The 23,671-nt window shown below is 35.2% G+C and overlaps 1 protein-coding gene across 1 annotated transcript; it reads right to left on the bottom strand.

Annotated features, from left to right (window-relative positions):
• Window positions 1-8,706: 8,706 nt before the first annotated feature.
• Window positions 8,707-10,799, bottom strand: LOC149958460 (uncharacterized). Its single transcript, XM_090164962.1, has 4 exons — window positions 10,661-10,799; window positions 10,449-10,569; window positions 10,213-10,379; window positions 8,707-10,146 (listed from the first exon to the last, which is right to left on the bottom strand). Exons 1-4 carry the CDS (start codon window positions 10,691-10,693, stop codon window positions 8,866-8,868), a joined length of 1,602 nt encoding a protein of 533 aa, XP_090021088.1. The 5' UTR covers window positions 10,694-10,799; the 3' UTR covers window positions 8,707-8,865.
• Between the last annotated feature and the right edge of the window lie 12,872 nt (window positions 10,800-23,671).

Raw genomic sequence — 23,671 nt, forward strand, 5'->3', positions numbered from 1 at the left:
TTAAGGGGGACGTCGTTAATGGTATAGATATGGTTAGGGTTTTTTTACCAAGGTGTAGGACCGAACATTTGTCTGAGTTGAAGGAGAGACCCTTAGAGGTAGCCCAGGAAACCACAGCGTTTAGGTCTGATTGTAGCCTAAGGCAATCAGTAGAAGTTTTAATGCAAAGGTAAAGTTTGGTGTCATCAGCAAAGAGTGCGACGAAGGCCTCGCGAACTGCAGCAGGAAGAGAGTTTATTAAAACATTGAAGAGAAGGGGTGCAAGAATAGAGCCCTGGGGGACCCCGGAAAGAACGTCTGACCAGTCAGACTTCTCACCATGTAGAACTACACGTTGTTTGCGGTGGGAAAGGTAGGAAGTGAGCCAAGCAAGCGCGTCACCACAAACACCAGCATCGCGAAGAGCGGAGATAATGGCAGGGTGGGGGAGAGAATCAAAGGTTTTGGCGAAGTCCAGAAAAATAACGTCAACGCCAAAGCCTTTGTCAAGCCAGCTCGACCAGTGATTAGTGGCGGATATGAGGTTGGTTAGGCAAGAGCGTTTCGGGAGAAAGCCATGTTGGGCAGAGGAAAAAAAATTAGAGGAGTGCAAAAAAGCATTTAATTGGTCGTAGGCTAGGGATTCGGAAAGTTTAGGGACTTGGTTCAGAACACTAATAGGACGGAAGTTTGACGGTAGAGAACGTGAACCTTTTTTGTGAATAGGCGTTACATTGGCCTCTTTCCAAGAAGGCGGCAGGGTACAGCATGAGAAGGAAAGGGAGACAAGCAGATAGAGGGGGAAAGCAAGAGATTCAGCACAGTTGCGAAGGAGGAGTGGATGGATAGCGTCAGGGCCGGGAGATTTATCGGTTTTTAGTTTGTTTAAAAGGCTAAGGATGTCTGACGGTTCGCAACTAAATTTATCAAGGGTGGCGGGTAGGGAAATGGGAGGGGGACATGGGAGGAATGGTTGAATTATGAGTGCTGAGGCGAAGTAGTTATTAAAAATGTTAGCAGCATCCCTAGGGGAAACTGTAAAGGAACCGTCAGGTTTTTGGACCTCAAAAAATTTATAGCGTGCCACGCGGAATTTATTTATGTGGGAGTAAAATGACTTGGGGTTATCAGCGATGAGATTGGAGAGAGCAGATTCAGACTTCCGTCTAAGAGTGCGCAAATGATTTGAGTGACCATTCCGGGCTTTGCGATAGGTATCGAGGTGGTGAGAGACCAGCCGCATTGGTGAGGAGGACGGTGGAGATAGTTGAGGTGGCAGTAAGATGTTGAGTATCTGGTTTAGAAGTCACGGGGGAGCTAGGAAAAAAGTTCGCGATAACGGAGCGAGTATAAGTGGCATGGGATGGGCGAAAATTTTTAGCAAGCACGTTAAAAGAGTGAACACTATTGAAAGGGCTGATGAGGGTAGAGTTGAGGGGAAACGTTTAAATCGTTAGGGAGGTTGGGAGGAAAATGAAAGGCGGAGCCGGTGAGAGTAGTACTGGGAAGAGCATAGTTGACTCCGACGCAATCATGAGCGTTGAGGTAACTAGGAACTCCGCCCCCCCCCCGCGGAAAACGACTCGGGGCCCTTTTAAATAGCACCGATTTTAATCATAAACGTTTGTGGGCCCCTAGTTCTCGGCCCCTCCCCCCCCCCGCGCCGCTGGGTCTGCGGGGGCGCTATTTACGCCACTGGTTCCCCCCCCCCTTAGACTTTTCTACGTGCTTGGTACTACCACCCTCGGCACCTTTTCTTAAATTGGAGGCCCCAAGTATGCCTGGTTAGAGGATGTAGGGGCAAGGGAGATTGGAGAAGGTACTTTTTAGAGGCTTAATTAAACCTAGGAGCAACAAACACAACACCCCACACAAGGAGAACGCAACCCGTCAAAAGTCGTGGATTTTCTTGTGTACATTTTTCATTGGCTAGACGCTTTAGCGCCTGCTGCCGTCGGAAGGGGAAAATTCGGAAATTGTCCTCCCCCCCGCCCGTAAAACGTTCAGCGTAAAGGCTCGTGACGTTCGTCCAATGAAATTCGTACACAACCCTTCGTTAGCGTGTTTAAAGGCTAGCTGCGTTCTCCTTGTGTTTGTTGCTCCTAGATTAAACAATATTAAAACTTTCAGATTAGAACTCTTTGCCGCAAGACTTTTTTAACTGCCAATAGAAGATTTCCTTTCTCACAAATTTAATCCACAGGGTCCATGCCAACTAAAATGTGTGTACCCCTGAATTTTCCCTATATTTGTTATTATTCCTGATTGATGTTACTTTTCGCCTTGAATTGTTCTTATTATATCAAAGATAATATAACTACGTACCCTAGATTCGAAATCTCGGCGTTTCTCGATAGCCCGTTTTCTCGTGAGGCTTTTACTGGGTTCGCGCCGGAAGTCGGAAAAATCGGGCTCCATAGCAGGGTGAGAAATAAGGAATTTCCATAGATAACCCAAAATTATATTACTCACCTTAAGTTTTCTTTCGTTTAGAAACATTTTTAGAGCAACAGGCATGATCCATTATTGTTTTAAAACAATATAACGCCAAAATATCTGGTATCTTGAAAACCGAGAGTCAAAAACAACGGCGCAATTTTCACTAAAACTTTACGTTTTAACTATATGTCGGTAGCCCTGCCAGGGTATGTTCCCATTTAACCCAATTTTACCTTCTCCCAAAGTTATCAGTTCTCCCAAAAACATGGTGTCCCATTTGTCCCAATTCCATTTCTCCGAACCGGAGTTCATTTAACCCAAAAATATGTATTCCCATTTTTTCCAACGATCAAGTTTCCCAAAAAAATTGATTCCCATTTCTCCCAACGATCAATATTCCCAAAAATATGGATTCCCCTTTCTCCCAATCATTATTTTCCAAATATATGGTAATTGCGCGGTTTTAGATCTCATCGGTACGAGTCGATATGTCGAAAAAAATACAGCGTAACATTTTGACGGCATTATATTTTTTGACGACATTGTCTAATAAAATAGGAAGGGGCCCATATGTGAATTGACTTGGCGTTAGGTTAGGTTAGGTTAGGTTTACCATATTCATATGGGCAAAATTTGATGTACTTGCATATTAAAATAAAACTTAGATTCATGTTTATACCAAGTGTAATTTTGGGACAAATGGGATTTGAGATAACTATTTTGGAACAAATGGGATTTTGGATAACTATTTTGGGACAAATGGGATTTGGGATAACTATTTTGGGACAAATGGGATTGGGACGAATAGGATTGGGGGAAATGGGATTGGGAGAAATGGGAATTGGGAGAAATGGGATTGGGAGAAATTGGAATTGGGAGAACTATTTTGGGCGAATTGGTGGTAAACCAGTAGCGGCGCTAAGGTTGGGCTGAAGTGGGCTTTAGCCCCCTGCATTTCTGAGAGGGGCCACATATTTATATTAAAAGGGCCACATATTCATAATTAAGATTCCACATATTTTAATTTATGAATTTTCATTATCTCTAGAAATTTGTTTTATTGCGAAGAAACGTTTTTCTGGAAAAATCTTTCAAAATCAATTGGTTTACTCAAAAAGTTAGTAGACCATAAACATATAGATTCGGGAGGAAGGTAGCGGTAATTGAGAGAAAGTTTAAAAGAAAGGGGCTTATGGGAATTTAGGGAAATATTCCAGGAATGCACGTGTCCCCTCAAGGTCAGTAGGGGGTCCAGAAAACGCGACGAGAGCCGCAACAATAAAACGACCTTGCTCTTCTCGCTTCCTGGAAAATTTTGGGTTTTTTCGATTTCACCACTTTTTCGAAATATGGTCAATACAAGGTTCCCTCTAAGGGCCACAAAATTCTTAGGGGCCACAAAATAATTAGCCCACCTGTGAAAAAATCTTAGCGCCGCTACTGGGGTAAACCCCTGCCAGCTCCACGGAGATTTCAACCTTGAGTTCCGACCAGTATTTGGTCTTGAGCAGGTACCATTTAGAACGGTTCCGAACGGTTCAACAAGAGGTTCTTGTCTGCGAATAGTTTGCATTTGGGTAGTTCTAGAATTTTTTTTTGCCGAATAGTGCGCATGGGGACTGGTTGAACGGTTCAGAACTCACGAATAGTTTTCAGCTAATATGTACGCATACATGTATAAAAAGTGTTATTTTTTGGAGCTCGCGCTTCCTAATATTTCCGTGTAGAGGGTCTCGTGCGTTTTCACGCAAGCTCATCAAAAACCAAAATATGCGCATGCTCTCTAACTTTAACTGCACTATGAATCTAACGTAATCACGTGACCCCTCATATCTATATAATAAAAAGCTGTTGGTTGGGTGGTAGGTGGGTAGGTAGGTAGGTAGGTAGGTAGGTATCTATATAATAAAAAGCTCTTGGTTGGGTGGTAGGTTCGTTCGTCAACCGTCAACCGATTTTTCAGATTTATTTCTCGATTTTCTGACGCTTTTCGCGCGCGCGTAACGGGCGCGAGGGTCACGTGGCATTTTCTTACGTACGCTGCGATTCGCTTTTTCGCATCGAGTCGGCTTTGATTTCCGATTGGGTTTTTAAATTCTTTATTACAATTTTCAAAAGTGACGCTAATTGACCCATGGAAGAATTAGAGAAGGAATGGCGGCCAGAATAGGAAAGCCTGTACCGAAAATCTTGTTGTCTTCCCTCATTTCAACCCCCTTTTGGTTAGGGCACTCCGTCCTTAATGCGCATTATTCAACGCGCATCTCGTCACGAGGCGGCGAGTCAGCTGTAAACATTACAATATACACTCTTTTTAGAAACGTTTACTGGGCGCCGCCATTATCGTACAGACAACCAATGAGCTAGCCCTCTACCGCAAAAATTTCATCCCCCCAAAACTGGTTTTTTCAATCACCCTCCCCGTAGACTGTAAGGTAATGGCGGTCAATTGGGAAGGCGCGTTTATATTCCGTGTGCTTGTGTTGAGCTTCACAAGGCGCCTAATTTATTTACATTTTTTTAAATAGTTTTAAGTTTAGCTTATGAATAATTATCTACAATGGTAAACTATAAAAAATGTTGTTACAAGGGTTGTAAAAATAGCAGTAAGTTTTACAAAGAACCTTATATGAAGAACGTTTCCTTTTTAACATTCCCTAAACCTAAAACGAAATATGAGAAATGCAAACTATGGATTTTAGAATTGATGTTTTCTTTCTTATATATTTATTTAATATAATTTATACATATAAAATATTTTATATTTAGATATTTTAATAAATATTCATATTTTGTAAAAACTATGTTTTTGAATTTAGATTTAAATCAGCAATTTAATTTGTCCTAAACTACCTAAGCCTTACGTAGTCTAGATCAGAGTTGCCAGAAAACGTCTTGGAATCACGCCCAAAGTATGTGAAAAACCAGCCCAATTTCCACCCAAACCAAAATCGGGGATTTTACGAAACCGCCCAAGGCAAAATGGCGCTGCAGTCCTTTAAACTCGTGCTAACAAGAGAGTTTTACACTAATATATTTCGCCCATTTTCCCTGATGATATTAAATTAAACTGAAATTTTTGAAAGGGAACAGGAGAATACTCGAGCTAGGTTGAGAGATGAAGTGACAATATAAATATTCTAGTTCTCAGGGCTTGTGACCTTTACAATTTAGACCGCACTAAACAATGCTAGAAATCTGCGCGATATAGGTAGATTAATTTTTCCTTATTTTTTTAATTGAGCGCATTTCTCCCCCGTGGGTTAAAAAAGCGATCGTAAATTCTCAATATACAGAAAAAATAATTTAGTTATCAATCAAATAAATTATCAAGGGGAATAAAAAATTAAAATATGACGAAAAATCGAAATTGAAACCCGCCCAAAAACCCGCCTTCCGTCCAACTAATTTTTTCCCGGAACTCCCTTCGAAAAGGAGCCCACTTTGGGCGTGAAACCGCCCATCTGGCAACTCTGGTCTAGATTATCTTTGGCCTTACTTACACGTGAAAAATAACCGTTAAAATTTAAAAAAACAGTACGCAGTAGATGACCAAACAAATAAGTTGTATCTTACTAACAAGTTGGCAAGCCAAAATATACCTCTCCTCGCAGGAGTTTTTAATTTTCAGTGGAGCGTAACTGTATCCGTGGTTCTGCGGTAGAACGCTCACCTGTCGTGCAAGAGGGCTCGGGTTCGAATTCCGGCCGATTAAAAAATTATACTACACCCAATGACAAAAAGAGGGCGCTTTTGGAAAAACCTTTTCCCTGATTCTAAGAAACTGCGTACGCAGTGATTACCCTTTGCCTCGAAAATGCGAACGCGTTCGCAGGCCTGACAGACAGACCCACCCACAGACAGACAGACAGACACGGTGGTTGTATAATCCCTCCTAGAGTACAAAGTCCCCTCGGAGAGGTAAAAAGCATTGAATACGGTCATTCAGACCAATAACATAAGGTAGGATGCGCGTGAGGGTTGCGCAAACGAAACTTGATGCCGGGTAAAAGTATGGGGGGAATGAACGAAAAGGGGAATTTCTAAAGCTTTTTGCGACAGGTGTTTTAAAATTTTCAAAATCTGTCGCCCCTGAGAGTTTGGCCGTGTTTGCCCCAACACGCAATACACCCGAAATTTTCTCTCTTTCCGCCGCGAATTTCGGAGGGGGGGGGGGGGATCGTATGGGGTAGTTTCAGAAGGCCTGTGACTTTCGGAAACGGGGAGGTGGGAATTCTGGCATTGGAAAGAGGGAGGGGAGTACTACGGAAATTCTCGCATGGGAAAAGGGGGAGAGGGTACCACGGTAATTATTACATGGGGAAAAGGGGGAAGGGCCTTACTGTTGTGGTCCTACTATGGGGAAAAGGGTACCACGGTAATTATCACATGGGGAAAAAGGGGGAGGTGGGTACCACGGTAATTAACCCATGGGAAAAAAGGGGGGGAACGGTAATTATCACATGGGAAATGTGGAGGTTGTACCCCGGTAATTATCACATGGGAACAATGGGGAGGAAGGGCCTTACTGCGGTGGTTCGACTATGGGGTAAAGGGTGCCACGGAAATTCTCGCATGGGTAAAAGGGGGAGGGTGCCTTACTGCGGTGGATCGACTATGGGGAAAAGGGTGCCACGGAAATTATCCCATGGGAAAAAGGGGTTAGGGGCGTACTGTAGTGGAGTGCCTCGAAACACACAACTAGCTGAGGGCCCGCCTGTAAGGCGGGCTTCTCGGTTAGTTTTATATAAAGAGCTATTTTTGTATTATTTGATAAAATTCACGTTCCAGCAACAATATGACCCTTAGGTTTTCCTGTTTCGACGGATATTTTTGTAGATAGGACCGTTTTATCGTGTTGTGGGGTTAGCTGATTAGCCTAGCGTCTTTTGATTAGCCTAACGCCGGGATGACCATCTCGTCTCTTAAAAAGATTTATTATCTTAAACAATCGAATACGTCTTAGCAGGGCCGATATATCGGCCTATTTTTATAATATTGGTATCGGCCAATATATATAAAGCCGATATTGGTATTAGCCAAAGTAGCATAAGACCCAAACGTGTGTCAGCTGTACCTTCGCGCCTATTAAAATTTCTAGTGAGACCTAGTCACACTATAGACTACATAACCTACTAGTTGGAATAGTACTAGCAACATTATATTTAGTCTTTAGTCTGGCGTGATTATCTCTCTTCGATTTACTCGCCCGTAGACATACGTTCTAAGACGCCTCTCTCGGCGGCGCTGGAGTACCTCTATTTTCATGACGTATTTTCCGACCCCCCTTCGTTTCCCCTTTTTACTTTGCGACAAACTCTCATTAACTACTATACCGTTCTGACACACTTTTGGGTCTTATGCTACTTTTGGTATTAGAAAAATATTTTCAGAAAAACATTTAAAAATAAGAAAATTCTCGATTAACTAACTAATAATATTTTATTTGAGTGGCCGCGCCACGATTGCTAGACTTCAGAAGCTAGATCATACCTTTTTTTTTAAACCGGGGGTTACCGAGGGGCTAACTACTTCCTAAAAATCTGTACACCGATTACGGTTGTACAAAAATGAGTACAGCCTTTGGTAGTGCTAAATCTGTTATCAGTTACGTAATCATTTAAGTACAGTCAAAGCTACAGGCTTGTACACCGATTACGGAAAGTGATCAGACCCTGGGGGTTACGAGTGAAAACAAATAAAAAACCACGATATTCGATTTGTGATGGAAAATATGTATCACGTAAAATGAAAAAAAAAAAATTTCGGACAGTGTATTGAACAGTCCTTTACAATGATTTTATCATATACACTACTGTTATGATAGATAACTTGGTTAATCTTAGCCGATATATCGGCCACGAATAGCCGGTATCTTCCATTAACTAGATAATTGCAGCTACTTAATTAAACTAAATTTAATTAACTTGGACTTAAGTGATTGGTTTTTAACCTTACGATCCTTCTTAATCCGTTACGATCTGAAACAAAATTCTGTGCGATAATTCGGAGCTTTTAATCTGGCAACGCTGACTTCAATCGGTCCTTCCTCCTCACCTAATATTTACATCTTGAGTAACATTTCATTTCAAACATCGGCGTCCCTCGGGCGGCAAACGGAGCAAATTCCCCCCCCCCCTTTGTGACATATAAAAGCACTAATAAAGGTGTAAAGTTCCTTCCCCCTTTCAACTAGATTTCAAAAACTTTTTCATTGGCACACTTTTTGTAATTGTTACTTTTGATATATGTAATATTTATATATACATTTTTAATTGTATGCATTGTCTTAATAAAGTCTTTAATTCTTAAATTATATAATAGTTTTTATACAAATTGTTTATTTATAAACTTACCTTACTTAAACTATTACATTGTAGATTGTCAATTTCTGTTCAATTATAGCCATCTAAATATACAGACAGCTACAGTTAAGTTAAAAGAATTTCATTTCCATGTGATATCTATATCATAATTATTCTCACGACATAGCCTGACAAATTTCTGATAATTTGCCATATTAGTCTGATTACATGACATATAAATTAATTTCTTTAAAGAATTTTGATTATTCTCGACAAATTTTGCTATTGAAAGATCTGATATAAATAAACAGTCTGTAATTTCAAGGTGTTCAAGTTCCAGTAGCTGATTCGAGAGAAATAGATTGTTGATAAAATCATCGTTAAGATCCACAATGCTCCGTAACACTAACTTCTTCAACCCATGACAATTACTCAACAATGTTAACATGTCATGCTCTTCAATATCGCATTTACGATACGTATAAAGTATGTTATACGAAGCTGTTGTATTGAAAGTGGTCGAGCTACAGTCAATCATCAAATTTTCCAATTTTGAAAAAGGCAAAGGAGATTTTTGAGTAATTTGCAAAGTTTCAAAGTCCAAAACCGTTTCTAACTCCAAACTAATTAAATTCGGACAATATAAACCAACTAGATTAACATTAAAATTTAGAGCGCCTACATAAAGGTGGGTTAAAAAGCTACCGCGTCCTTTTAAGAAGTCATATACTTGAAGAAAACTGTATCCATTATCATGAGGATTACCATTAATTGACAATTCACGCAAATTTTGAAAGTTAACCAATTCTTTAGAAAGCATGGCTAGATTGTTTCGCTCCAGAGTAGGTGATGGTTCATTTAACAAATGACTAATGCGAACTTGTTGAAAATTGACAGAATTAACGTGAGGTAAATGTTTCGTTGCAAGTTGTAACTGGTGTAACGAAATATCAGTTACGTTCCAACCTTCATTCATATACGCTGAGGTCACAATTAAATTTTCAAGCTTATACTCTTGAGGTGCATGTACACTACATAGCCCGTATTCCAAGGCTTCAAGGGTGTTTTGATTGTTAAATTTCAACAAATTAGGTAAGTTAATCATGGCACACGCTGCCCCTTTCTTAGTGACGCTTGTGAAATAAGTGTTTAAATCAGTAATCTTCAAACAACGAGTTGGTTGAAGATCCATATCATTCAATGTTAAAATCAGTCCATAAATTCCAAAATCGCTGACTCCAGAACAATTTTCAACATCAAGAACTTGTATATTAGGCGAATTTGCTCCTAAGAGGGACAATACTTTGTCATCACATTTAGTGGCTTTCAAAATCAGTATTTCAATGTTAGGGATGTGCTCTGCCAAAGCGTGGAACATTTTCTTTGGAATTTGACACATGGAGAGGTCCAAGTATGTTAAATTCTATTAAAGAAGTAAAAAAAAATTAACATTTCTAGTTTCATTTATTTAATTTTGATGTATCTATACTTTTAACTTTACGCTGAAATGTGACTTGGAAAGTAATGTATTTAGACCATTCCATTTTGTAAGTCGAAGTTTTTTGATGGATGACACTAACAGTAAGTCTAAATGATGTTTCCGCAGTTTATTTTTGTCCAAGAGCTCTTCCAAAAGTTTTTCAAGAAATTTTGGAGCTAAAATGAGTTTACAACAGTTGTAGTTTGAAATAACATATTAAGAACGTTGAAAAAGAGAATACTAACGGGTGTTGTCAAATGGACCCAGAACATGTATTGGGGCGCTTTGACTATCCCTATATTTTGTTAGGTAATCAGAGGCCCAATAAGTGTCGAAATTCGTAACAACGCTCGCATAACAAACGTTCTGAAAAATTTAATTAATATATTAAATTATTAGTAAAAATTAATTAGTCACCATGATAACAAAATATTTGCAATCCTAGAAAGATATATACCGTTAATGATGACGGTTCTTTCCTCTTAGGCATAATGTCTGTAGGTAATATCGTTAATTTATTAAGGTTAATGAAAACGAAGACTATTCAACTGAGTAATGTAAAGTAGGCCTTGGACCTCTGTCACCGGTTCATTTGTTTTGACTTCACCAAGGACTTCACTTTACGCATAGAGACCATTGAGTTGGGAATATATAACTAGAGATACAATTACGGCTTCAGAAATCTTCACTTACTGTAAACTTTATCATTCGGCGGTGGCGCCTTCTATTTTTTCTAAAACACTATATTTTGGAATATATCGTCTGCTTATATCCTTTTTTTACACGTGTTTAGATATTTAAATTACTGGGAAGAAATTCAAAATAACGTTTAATATTCTGATTATAATAAAAAGTAAATATTGTATTATTCTAACATAACTCCAAACATAACGTTTGGCCTTTGAACAAAATCAGAAGTAATTGAACCGAAGTTATGGGAGAGGGCCAAAATTTTAAAAGGCATTTTCCTTAACGTGGGGAGATGAAAATCCATCGGAGTTCCACCCCTTTAGTTCCCGCCAAAAATTGCACTAGGGAATTGTGGGTATCCATATTCGATAGATGGCGATAGTGGAGCTATGAAGGCGCGAAATATGAAAACGTCGATTAAAGGGAGATCTCATATGGAAAATGCGCTTAGTATGAGAGATATAGCAGTCTGATAACTTCGGTTCATTTACTTCTGACAATATGATCATGGTTGAGGCCCCTTTGAACCAGCAACTCAATTTTTAAGGTAAGGTGTTTATTTGAGGCCCATTTCCAGTAGCGCCGGCACGATTTTTTCCCAAGTAGGCACCGATGAATTTATAGAGGCCCCCCCTCAACGTAATAATTTCAATCGATAATTTCACGTTTTTTTTCTTTTAACTAAACTCTCCGTTTTGAAAGAGTTCACCGTGTTTCTTATTGCAAAATTATGTGAAGCTAAAATTAAATTAATTTTTTCACTTGTCCCCCAGTTTAACCCACATTTAGATATCCAATATCTACCCGAGCGATTGAATTCATTTTTCAAGGCTGACGGATCTCATTCACGTTGAGCGACCGGATGGTCTGTTCGACCACAACCGCTCACTCGGCGGAAGGCCTACGTCTTAAGATTCTTAATTTTTTATCATCATAACTTATTTTTTAATTGTTATAATCAGTGACGGGATCGATCTTTAATTTCTCATCGATTTGTGTTCTAAAATTAAAGGCCTAGGTTTTTTTCTGCCTGTCCCCCTTTAAATTAACTTAGTGGAGTACAAATACCCTGGTGGTAGGCCAACCGCTGAACTTATTGGCCTAATTTAGACATTTACCCAAATTTAGACATTTACCCAAATTTAGACATTTACCCAAATTTAGACATTTACCCAAAATTAGACATTTACCCAAAATTATACATTTACCCAAAATTAGACATTTTCCCAAAATTAGACATTTACCCAAATTTAACGACCTTTGTTTTAAAAAAATCCTTGAAATGTTGAATAATTTCATAAGGGCCATGTTAATTTACATATTATAGAAATATAATATTTTAGTTGTCAAAAACGTTTTCGGTTGCCATGGTAAAACTATATATAAAGTCTATCGCATTTTTTTCCTTTGGGGTTTTTTTTTTTAAGTTACATGAAGGTCTACTTAACCCCTGAATTTAAACAAAATTGATGAGTTACACCTTGTAAGAGTTCATGCAAAAATCCCAACCGACCAGATTCATCCAGTCGTGTTACCTCGAAAACCTCCACTCGCCGACTTCATTATCAACAATGAACATGCCAAAACGTTACATGGCGGTCCACCACTAATAACGGCTTCGCTACGGGCAAAATTCTGGATCACAGGACTCGGTGATGCCGTTCGATTCCACGTCCGAAGGTGCTTGCGATGTGTTCGAAGACAGTAGTAGAGGATAACTAAATTTGAACCATTTTTTCCAAGATGGCCACCAAAACAACCCAAATTATTTTTCCAAAAACCAATTTTTGACCTTGGAAAAAGTAAAAAAACATATTTTAATTTTAACCCTAAATTTCACCTTGAAGATGATCTTAGACCTCGACGCTTGACCCCTGTCCACAACCCCTAAGCCTCGGTCTATCACCCCAACAAGTTTGGACACGATCGGACAAGCTCGGACCGAGATATCGGCGGTAATATTTGACCCCACCAAATACTTTAACTTATTTACTTTTGGTGTCACATTTTTTTTGTTTTTTCGTTTTTCGCCATTTAAAATGCTAATTAGTTAATTGCGAGATAGGGAAACGAATTCGCGACCTTCGTTTTATAACCTTGACAAGTTTGTCTGTCACGTGCTATCTAACTTACCCCTGTCGAAATAAAATACATATTTTAAAAACACAACAAATTACAATGGCGCTGATTGGTCAATATCCGCCTGAGATATAGCCAATTTTGTTTATAATAAATAAAATAAAATGTATTTACTTTTGGAGATACATTTTTTTTTTACATTTGCAATACAAAGGTATAATTTTATCCAAATAGGAAATTGGTTTTCAATAGTACTCCAAAACATTCTAAAGTAACATAATCAATAAAAATTCCCAAAAAAAAATGATTTTATATAATAAATTAATTACATAAACAATCAATAAACATTTTAAAACATTACAATGAACTTAATCGGGCGATATCCGCCAGAGATATAGTCACCAATGTATTATAAAAAATTCAATTTATTTACTTTTAAAGATACAATGTTTAAGCAATTCAAAAGTATAATGTTATCCACCTACAATAAAAACGTATTACTTTACCAATATAAAAATAATTCTTACATTTTTGAAGATACAATGTTGTTTTTATTGTTAATCTTGCTAGTGTTCGCAATTGTTTATTCATTATCCACAAATTTTCCGATTTATTTTAAAAAAAGATGGGAAAAAGAATATCATTTTAACTTATTTAATTATGTTTATTACGCGACCATGCATTTTTTTGAATAAAAGTGGTATTTATTTAAGTAATTATTTGTTTTTATTTAAATAATAGGCTTATTCACTTTCAGTTATTTAAACATTTGGCAATTTTTATTAAACTATTGGTTATTTAAATAAATTTTGAAATATAGCCGAGCTTATTTTATTCATGGATACAAATTAATCGACTGCCGAACACTAACTTTTGCAACTCGAAAGACTAGAATTTTACCCAAATGGATGTCTGGTTAATTTTTAATAGTAAAATAATATACTCTAAAGTTGGAAAATCATTTTAAGTTACATAATCAATAAAAATTCCAAAACCCATTTATTTAAAATAAATAAAAAATAATAAACTTTTTTAAATTAAAAATAGCAACATTGTGAATACACGTGGATAGAATTTTCTATGACTATACATAGTAAACGAACGGGTATTTATTTTCGGCTAAATTAAAACAAAATTAAGTTTAATAATTTTAATTATTTTTAAATTAAATATTACTTACTTTATTTGTTTTATAATTTTAACTTTCTGTTGAACAGCGTTACCAGAAACACGCAAAGCCATCGTACAAGACACGGTCTATGAAATTCTGCCGGATTGCGAGCTATATCTTTAAATTCATAAATTATAATTACCTCTAGGATAGCACTGGTTCAACATTCTATTGCATTAGCCTTGTAAAACTGATTTTATAACCACACCCTAATTATCGTCATGCGTAGAATTTATCAACTCATTACAACCTTGTAAAACTAGTTTGGAATTTTCAACAATTTACTGTCACACTTTCAAACGCAAAATGTTTATTATCATCTGGCATCAGTGTGTCAGAATTTATAGTCCGGTGTACCTAGTAACAAAGACCATACCACCGGAGGCCTATCATCATAGTGCCCTACGCCAGCGTCCCCAAGCCCGGACAGGTGACAAATCCGGCATGGGTAGCAGAACCCCACTACTGATGGTCGCACCTTTGACGCAAGCCACTCAACCCAGCGGAAGGTGCAGCAATGGGTGGACCAATCCCCACTTCGCACACAGCAGTGGGATTTAGAATGGATGCTATAGCAACTCCAGCCGACACCCTACCTATGAAGGTAAGGAGCCAAACCCTTTGGAAAGAGCTCCTAAAGGGGAACGACGAGCACACAGCAGCCCAAGTAACCCGGCACAGCTGGCACCGGAGATCCCGGTGGGCCCCAAAAGGCCGGGAAACAGGACCGCCGTGCCCGCATGTGGAGGCTCGCCGCCCCACAGCAGGCTACCCAATCCGCCGAGGCGGCCAGTTTGCCTGGACCCTCTCCGTTAGCCTGAACCGAAGTTCAGTATCCAGCCCAAACCTGACCGAAGTCGGAGGTGGAGATAGGACCATTTGATCAGAGCTAACATCTCCCAGTGCGCCACCGCCCTTATGGGTTACAAGAGCCGGACCCCGACTCCCCGGTAAAGCCACCAGTTATTGCACACTCTAACCCATTTAGGGCCTATCATCTGGCATCATTGATCCTACTCTTTTTTTACTCACTTTTGCATCTCCGCGCCAGATTGAATTAATCAATAAATTATAAACGCAGATCACGTTTCGCCAGGAGACATTCCACAAACCCCCGTTATAAGGAGAAAAAAAAACTGGTTGCTCTAATAAACGTTGTATATATTTGATGTGAATCAAAAAACTGATTTTTTTTACAAAAAAAAATTAAATTTTATTTTGTATTGCTCTGTTGTTTATGTAACTTTTCTCTATATAATACAAGAAATATTTATTAAAAAAAAAAGATTTATTTCATTTTATACACAGTTTTTTTTTTAGATCGAGGATAAATACATACCAAGCTATATTCGGATTCTATACAATCTGTATCTCTCGAACGTCTTCTATTTCCTCTTACACCACATATTATACAAATTAAATGTTGAGGAAAGATGCATCCGATGGAATTCTCATTGATAAACAATTGCCTTGTCTAAAAACAACAGGTCGGTAGTAAAATCGACATTGTTTATTCCAACAATAACATAGGAGTCCACCATAGGTTTCTAACGACTCAGTTTATCCAAAACAATAAGGACAACAAATAAAACCATCTTTTTGTACTTTAACAGAACCTCTTTCCAACAAAATTTTGCAAGAAGTCTCGTCCACTATATAAAATGAAGAAATAATTAAAAAATATAATTAAAGAATATTAAAATTACTAAATAACATACTTTTATTCCAAAATTGAAGAAAAACTGTATTTCTTAATATTCAACTCGCTCGTTTACACGGCGAATATATTTCTAATGATTAAAGGTAAAATTCAAGTTTTTATACAAATGCTGTATGTGTAGATATTAGTATTATCATAAATTAAAACCCCCGAAGATTTTAAGTTATATAAAAATAAGTCAAGGTTAAATCTTTTTTCATAATATAGTATATTTAAAATCACCTTTAGAAATAATTAATCAAATAATTATGTCTCAAAAATAATTTATATTTTGCAATTATTTTCGACCTTATCAAACGTTAATTATAATACAAATGTATCGTAAATACATGTACTTTTTATATATTAAAAAGGGTGTTTGTATCGTTGGAATGTGCTTTCCCCCATCAATACACAAACCTGCTAACCTTGAGGAATTTAATATTTTTCAAAATTTAAGTTATTTGTTGAGTTGTAAAATATCACTGTAAAAACCTAATTGCGAGTAATTTTTTTTGTATTATATCACAGTTGAAATGGGAAAACGCAAGATGTCTCAAAATCATTGAACAATCGCTTATAAACACAATATCATTTTTCTTTATATGTGCACGGTAACTTTCCACCAACTATTTTAATTTCTATTACAAACATTGAAGATTTAAACAACATTAGCAATTGGTGGCTCAAGGTTTTAACATATACTACATTACGTAAGATTTCTTTCAAACAAAATTCAATAACAATTTACTTTTGAAGATACAATTTTTTATAATATTTAATAATATTTATTTTGCCAAAGACAAAATTTGTAGGCGACCACAGAAAGTCTATATGTAACGGATACCATCCTAGTACAAACCACTTATGATTAAATCTTATAAGAATTAATGTCGTTATCGCGATGTTTAGTGTTATTTAAAACTTTGAATGCTTGAATTAGTAAAATATTTCAAACAAGGCAAGAATAAGTTCCACTTAACCGAGAGAAGAGTATATGAATCGCAAAACACATTCTAGCCGGGGGGCCACACTATTAATGGATAGGTAATTAACTTCTAGTCGTTTTACCTGCGGGTAAAAGTGATGAAAATGTAGTCAATCGAACCTGTGGTAAAACTGGGGTGTTATCATGTTGCCGAGCTTGTTCACCTTGGTATTAGGTATTATTTTTACGGTCTGTTATTGAACGTTCACAATTCACTTCTCTGTGATTCAATAGGATTTATTGACCATCGCCTTGATTAATGTGTATTGTATGTTACAATTATTACAATAAGTTTAATTTATTTATTCCGATAGTTGTATTTGCCACATACTATACAAATAATCCTTTAAAGTTGATCATAGTAAATTTAACATATTAATAATGGTGTCCTAGGTAAAATATTTACATGCCAAAAGAACATTATTAGATAAATAGACCAAGCTTAAAGACCATTTTCAATATAATAATATATCAAATGGGCTTTGAATTTTAAAATGTAAAATATATTATAACAGATTTGACATACTATGAATTACATTATTTTTGCGGTATTTATGAAGATTATAGTAGAATATCGCATTAGGAAACATTTCCATAATGTTATTTTAATGTAGTATGCAATTGTCAATTTAAAAGTAGCAGTCCATCAGTTTGATATTTAAGAACATGTTGCAAATTATGTGATTATTAAATTTTAGAGTCATTCCAGGTGAGATAATATTAAATTATTTTAGAATAAAGTCTTTATCTTTCAAGATTTACTGGTTCTATTAAATAACATGGAACAATGACAACATTTTTATCATCAGAGTAAATCGATCCTATTTCTTTTGAAAGAAATTGTGCACCGTTTTGCAAAATAGCGCAAATTAATGTATCTTTTGTTGCGATAAATTCTATATTATTAGTGATTTGAAGAAAAAACCCATGGGCAATTTCATATAAAATGGGTAAATTTGAATACATTTCGGCTAAATCAAATTAAATTGGGTAAGTTCTTATATTATTGGATTAACTGAAATTATTATGATTGACTTGATAATAAATTGAAAACTTTCGAATACATTTTGGTAAATTCTTGTATCTTGGGTTAATTGAAATAAATAAATTTAGTAGAAACAACATTGTCTACATTTATATAAATTTTAAGAAATTCAAATGTTATTTTTATTTGAATAATTTTTGGTAAATTCCAATGATATTGCGTAATTAATATCCTTTTGTTTAGTTTTTTAATTTTGACTAAGTTCAATTTACAAAGTGTAAGTTCATTTACCATTGGGTGGTGTCTTAGGTATTAACTTAGGTGATTATTATTATTAATGGGAATAATATCGATACATTTATTATCTAATTAAAATAAATATTGGGTAAATTTATGTAATGTTTTTATAAATAGATGAGTGCTTGCAACGAACAAATAGACCGAATTATTAAAGAATAACTACGGATTTTATCGGAACATGAGGTATTTGGTGGCAGGGGTTTTGAAAACAAATGGCATAATTAAGAACTAGCTCAAAAACAGGTAGCTGATTTAAACAGCCCTATAATATTACAAATCTTTGTAAAACTTTAGTTTTGGGAAATACCGCTAGAAGACGCCAGTCCCATTTAACCATCATGTGATACGAGTGACTACAGCAACTTTTTCTTGATTTTTATAATCATCCAGCATTTATCAACGAATCTTTTCCGATGACTGACAGTCAGTAAAATACGTAAAAAATGCATTTTGAAAGTAAAAGGATAAAGAGTTTCAACTAAAATTTTAAGGCAACCCTTTTTAAATGTAAACGAGTTGGCAGTTGTAGAAAGGGTGATCATCCTTTACTAATTCATATACAGCGGTATCCGAATTGCAAATTTGTTCAGGATGAATCTACAGAAAATGTTCCCGTGCTACGCATAACGAACAATCCTTGGAATTTAAGCCCAATGCGATCTGAATTGGTACGAATACAATCGTTTAAAAATTTCCCGATCGATCACATAGACGTAAGAGATTTGGCACAAGCGGGTTTTTACTACACAGATTTCAAAGATTGTGTGAAATGTTTCTCCTGCGATGGAAAGCTGCTATGCTGGAAAAAGAACGATATTCCTTTCGAAGAACATGCAAAATATTACCCGAGATGTAAATTTGTTTTAAAGCAGAACTGTGGTAATATACCGTGCGAGTATCGTTCAAATCAAAAACCCTATTCTAGCTAAAACGAGAAGGTTTTGGTCTATTGTTTAATTAATAATTTAATTAACAGTCTAGATCGAAAGAAATCTAAACCATTTTGAAGCATTTTATTTTTTTTTAGCAAAATATCGGTCGATCGAGTACCATAAAAAATATCTTCGGTTTCCCCTTCCATAAAAACTTGTTGGGGTTAACGGTAATAGTTAGTGTAGGGAGCTGTTGGCTCGAACGCGTGGCATGCAGGGCTTGTCACCACCCTCCTACGCATTATAACCCGGCCACCTGAATTAAAGCCTAAAAAGTCGCTCGATGACTTAGGCCTAAGGTGGTGCCTTGGGTATTAGCCTAGCTGATTATTATTATTATTATTATTATTATTATTATTATTATTATATTATTTAGTTAACATTTAATGGTCTAATTAAAACAAAAGATAAAATAAATATTAAATTGTTTGTAATTTAGACTAAAAATATTACGTTGAATAATAAAAAAAGGTAGTATGAGTTTGAAAGACTTTTATTTTTTCAATACTTATAATTGTGTCTAAAAGAAAAGTTAACTACCGAAAAACTCCTAAAATGAAAACAGTAAAAATGTTTCAAAGTTAAAAAACCAATGTTTCAAACTTTAAAAAAATGTGCGTGGAATATATAAACCTTACAAACCACCATGCAAGTTACAAGCAAGTGTTTTGATAGGTCACAAAACGTCAAACATCAAAGAAATTGGTAAATTATATAAATGGCAAAACTGACAAATAATTTCAATCCTTATGTGCAAAGATTTATTGAAAAGTTACTCAAACGGATGATATTACTGATAGCACCCGAATCCAATTTCTACAGGGTTAACATCCAAGGAAAAATTGAACGAATTTTTTACACAACGCTATCAACATAATGAAAAATTGAAATTATTTAGAAGTTTGTAAACTTTTGAAATTACTTTGAATAAATTTTTTTTAAACCTTATCAAGCTGGCTTATTTCATATTTACTAAACGTTTTGGCTGAGGCAAGGAGGTTTGTATTTTTTTACAGACAAAAATACATTTAAAAAATCGAGATTGTTAATTTTGTGCGACATTATCATTCGTCTAACTTGTTTTCCTCGAGAACGGTGTAAATGACTAAAAACTATGCAAAATTGGTGGTTTGAAATGTTTTTCGTGACAGTGTGCTCAATTCGTGTAAAACTGTTTTATAAAACTTGAAACTATTGCGAAAATATAAAATTTGTTAAGTAGTAAATTTATGAAATTTTGTTTTAATAAATATTTATTTAAATGTAATGACAGAGAATACATTATTTATTTACAAACTGAAAAAACTTTTTAAATATTGTACGTCATTTAAACAATGATCCATTAATTCCCTTACGTCAAATGGGCAATAACCTATAAATTGATCCAAAAAATCTTCTTCCACTTGATAATCCTGTGAAATACGAAAGGCAGCGTAGATTTCTACGAAATCACAGAGTGCTTCTCGCTTTTCCAGTGGTTTATAAAACTCTTGAAATTTCGAAAAATTATCAACCAATACAGAAAACATTTGGTTTACAGCAAACATGTTATTTCTTAACAGATTTAACTGTTCCTCTATACGCAGTTTAAATTCGTCTAAAGCTAACACTTGCACTCTACTAAGTGAAAAACTGGTTGAATAGTTCATTTCGTATTCAAGATACTTTTGCGTAATAGGTAATAATGACCACATAAATTTTCCACCATCGGAAGACACTTCAAAAGTGTGATGAAAAGTACAATCGGAATAAGGATCAACGATCGGAATTGGCAGGTTAACCTTTTTTATTGATGTAGAGCTTAGATTTTCAATAATTGAAGACCATGATTTTGTGAGGGCGTCCCATGTTTGCAAGGAAATGATAGTGCTTTGGTTCCCATTGGAAATGTAAATTCGGGACTCTCCGAAAAATTGATACTGTTACAACTAGTCGACTGTCCGACCTAAATTTTAAAGATACTAAAACAACAAAAAACAATTTTAAAACAATATAAAATATTTTAAAAATACAAGTTTTAACGTACCCTTTTTAAAAAAACATAATGTATTTAATGAATTCTTCAAGAGAAATAGTACCAAAAATCCACTTTTTTGTGATCAAAATACACCATTTTTTTACGACTTAATTAGAAATTCAACGTAACGGCTATAAAACACAGTAAATTTAGTTCTAGCTAGATCACATAAAACGTGCAGGAATGGTTTAATAGAGCGCGTTTCTCACTATCCCTCCTTATCGTAAGGCTTTTTCTCCAGGTATACCCTGCACTTTGTTGGTGCGCGTAACGTTTTCCCTCACGCCAAGATAGCCCGCCGGCTAAGACAGTTGGGGAAACTCCGCCTCGATGAGTGGGGTTGCTTTAAAAACTTTATTTTTAATATAAAACTCAAAAATGAATAATACAATGTTATAAAATAATTTTCAACTCGGAACCTGAAATTAAATATGCTTGTAAAAATATCATTTATCCGAAAACATGTCTTACATCCTTCTAGCTATCACACTCTAAAATAAAAACTCTGATTTAAAATTTAAAACTTTATTAATATTTTACAACATTTTTTGTTGACACAAAGGAACTATCGTTAATAACATTTAACACGCTATCAATAAAAACCACTAAATCGTCTATCGCCTTTAAGAACCCAGTTTTTGGGGCTCCTTCCAAAAGCATTTCGTGATAATTATGCTCTTTTTGAAAATATCTCATTCTTTGTGCAATCAAATCCATTTCAAGTTTTCGATTCAGTTTTTTCAATTCTTTATTTATATGTTTAATCAGTTCATAGTCCTTAAACGGTTCCTTATTTTCTTTATAAGTCATTATTCGCCAACAAAAATCAAAGCGAAACTAGTTTGTATAGAAAGCGATGTGGTTTGTTTTTTCTAACAGACCACGTAATATAAACTACATTAACAACCCGATTTTAAACAGGTTACACAAAAATATTTTATCGTTACACCTTGAAATAAAAATTATAAATAAAATTTTTTTAAAACTTTTTTTGTGATATTATTTTTCATTTCCAATTTGGCAAGAATAAATGGACACAAATGAATCTGATTACTGCGAACTATTAATGGTACATCACAATCTTTCCGTCTTTCAACAATTAAACCGTAGAAAGGTCATTTAACAATTAACACTCGAGCCGCTGTCGCGCGAAAAAAGCCCCAGGTGGATAATTCATCTTAACTCAATAATCTTTCTTCTTCCGAAAACCTTTGCAAATATTCGTAAGAAGGTTCCTTTCATATGAAAGGTAACAAACTATCAAGGAGTATTCTCTCTGCTATATATTCCGCTTGAAGTTTTCGTTTCTGTTTTTTCAATTCTATAATTGTACGCTGTAGTGACAATTCATTCTCCTTACACAATTCTTATTTTGTTCAGCACTCATTTTTTTCGACTGTCGTCAACAGATTTTATTCTGTTATGTGTCAAAAGTAATGAAATAGGCAAAATCCATAAAAATCAAAATTTTTGGTATTTGTTCATAGAGTGCCGGTTTTAAATAAAATTCTTCTTTTAATTTCGTTTTCCATGAAACCTAACGATCGTTTTGTCGTTATAAAATACCAACGAGCTTGTGAAAATGATAAATTGACTAATCTAAGTTATATATATTATATTTGCTGTTGCCAATAACTAAGTCTTTAAACCAATCTTGTGACGTATACGCTAAAATGTAAAATAATAATAGATGGCTGTATGTATTAAAAATGGAATATACCTACATACATACATTTTTGTAACGAAATTTTCCATTATTTAATATTTGTACCCAATTAAATTAATTATAAATATAATTAAAATAAAGCATAAGCAAGCGACAATAAAAACTGTACGCTTAATAAAGAAACCATTCAAATTAAAAAATACAGCCTTCTAGAAATTATAATAGTGGTAATAATAAATGTAATTATAAATGTATTTCATAGTTTACACATAATATAGGTTGTTTACATTAAAAGACGGGAGATAAATAACTCCATATGTCATCTTCAAAACTTATTGTAGCCTATTGAACCAGAAAATGTACAAATACAATAAACAGACTAAGATAAGATAAGAACGATTTATTCTTAATTTGTTACGTTTATTCAATACACGAAGAGAAAAGTTCACGAATGCAAATTTTTTCACGCGGACAAATACATGAAATTAAGTTTTAATTCGCTTATAGTAGTTAAGATGCCTAAAAATTCCAGATAATAAGGCAAACGTAAACTCTGGTACCTTACAATATTCATTTACCTAATTTTAAGTTCAATTTACGCTTAGATTTATCTTTGTTGTCAATTTATTTCAGAAAATTCAAACTGATCCCAGTTTTTTACAAACTCAGTGAAATATTTCATGTTTCACATTTATAATTTTTAAAGCTTTTAAATAATTTTGTGTGGCAATATAAATTTAGTTTGAGGTCGGTGCTATCAATTGTTAATAAAAATTATGCGTTATTGAGTTTTTATTACTAAACTTGGAGAGACTTCTCTTATTTTATCAATAATTATATTCATCAAACAATCATAGTAGGGATGATCTGATTTAGAAAGAATTGGTCATATATACCCAGTTAATCTTTTAATCGGAATTGTATTTATACATTGTTGTTTT

This window comes from Leiobunum rupestre, chromosome 2, assembly GCF_980474605.1.
Source record: "Leiobunum rupestre chromosome 2, qqLeiRupe1.1.hap1, whole genome shotgun sequence".
Lineage (NCBI taxonomy): Eukaryota > Metazoa > Arthropoda > Arachnida > Opiliones > Sclerosomatidae > Leiobunum > Leiobunum rupestre.

Excerpts from the sequence above, each read along its gene's own strand:
- LOC149958460 (XM_090164962.1), bottom strand. The coding sequence starts at position 10,693 with ATGCCTAAGAGGAAAGAACCGTCATCATTAACG. Across the intron at positions 10,380-10,448 it reads GGGTCCATTTGACAACACCC|CTCCAAAATTTCTTGAAAAA; the intron begins GTTAGTATTCTC and ends AACTCATTTTAG. Across the intron at positions 10,147-10,212 it reads ATTTCAGCGTAAAGTTAAAA|AATTTAACATACTTGGACCT; the intron begins GTATAGATACAT and ends CTTCTTTAATAG.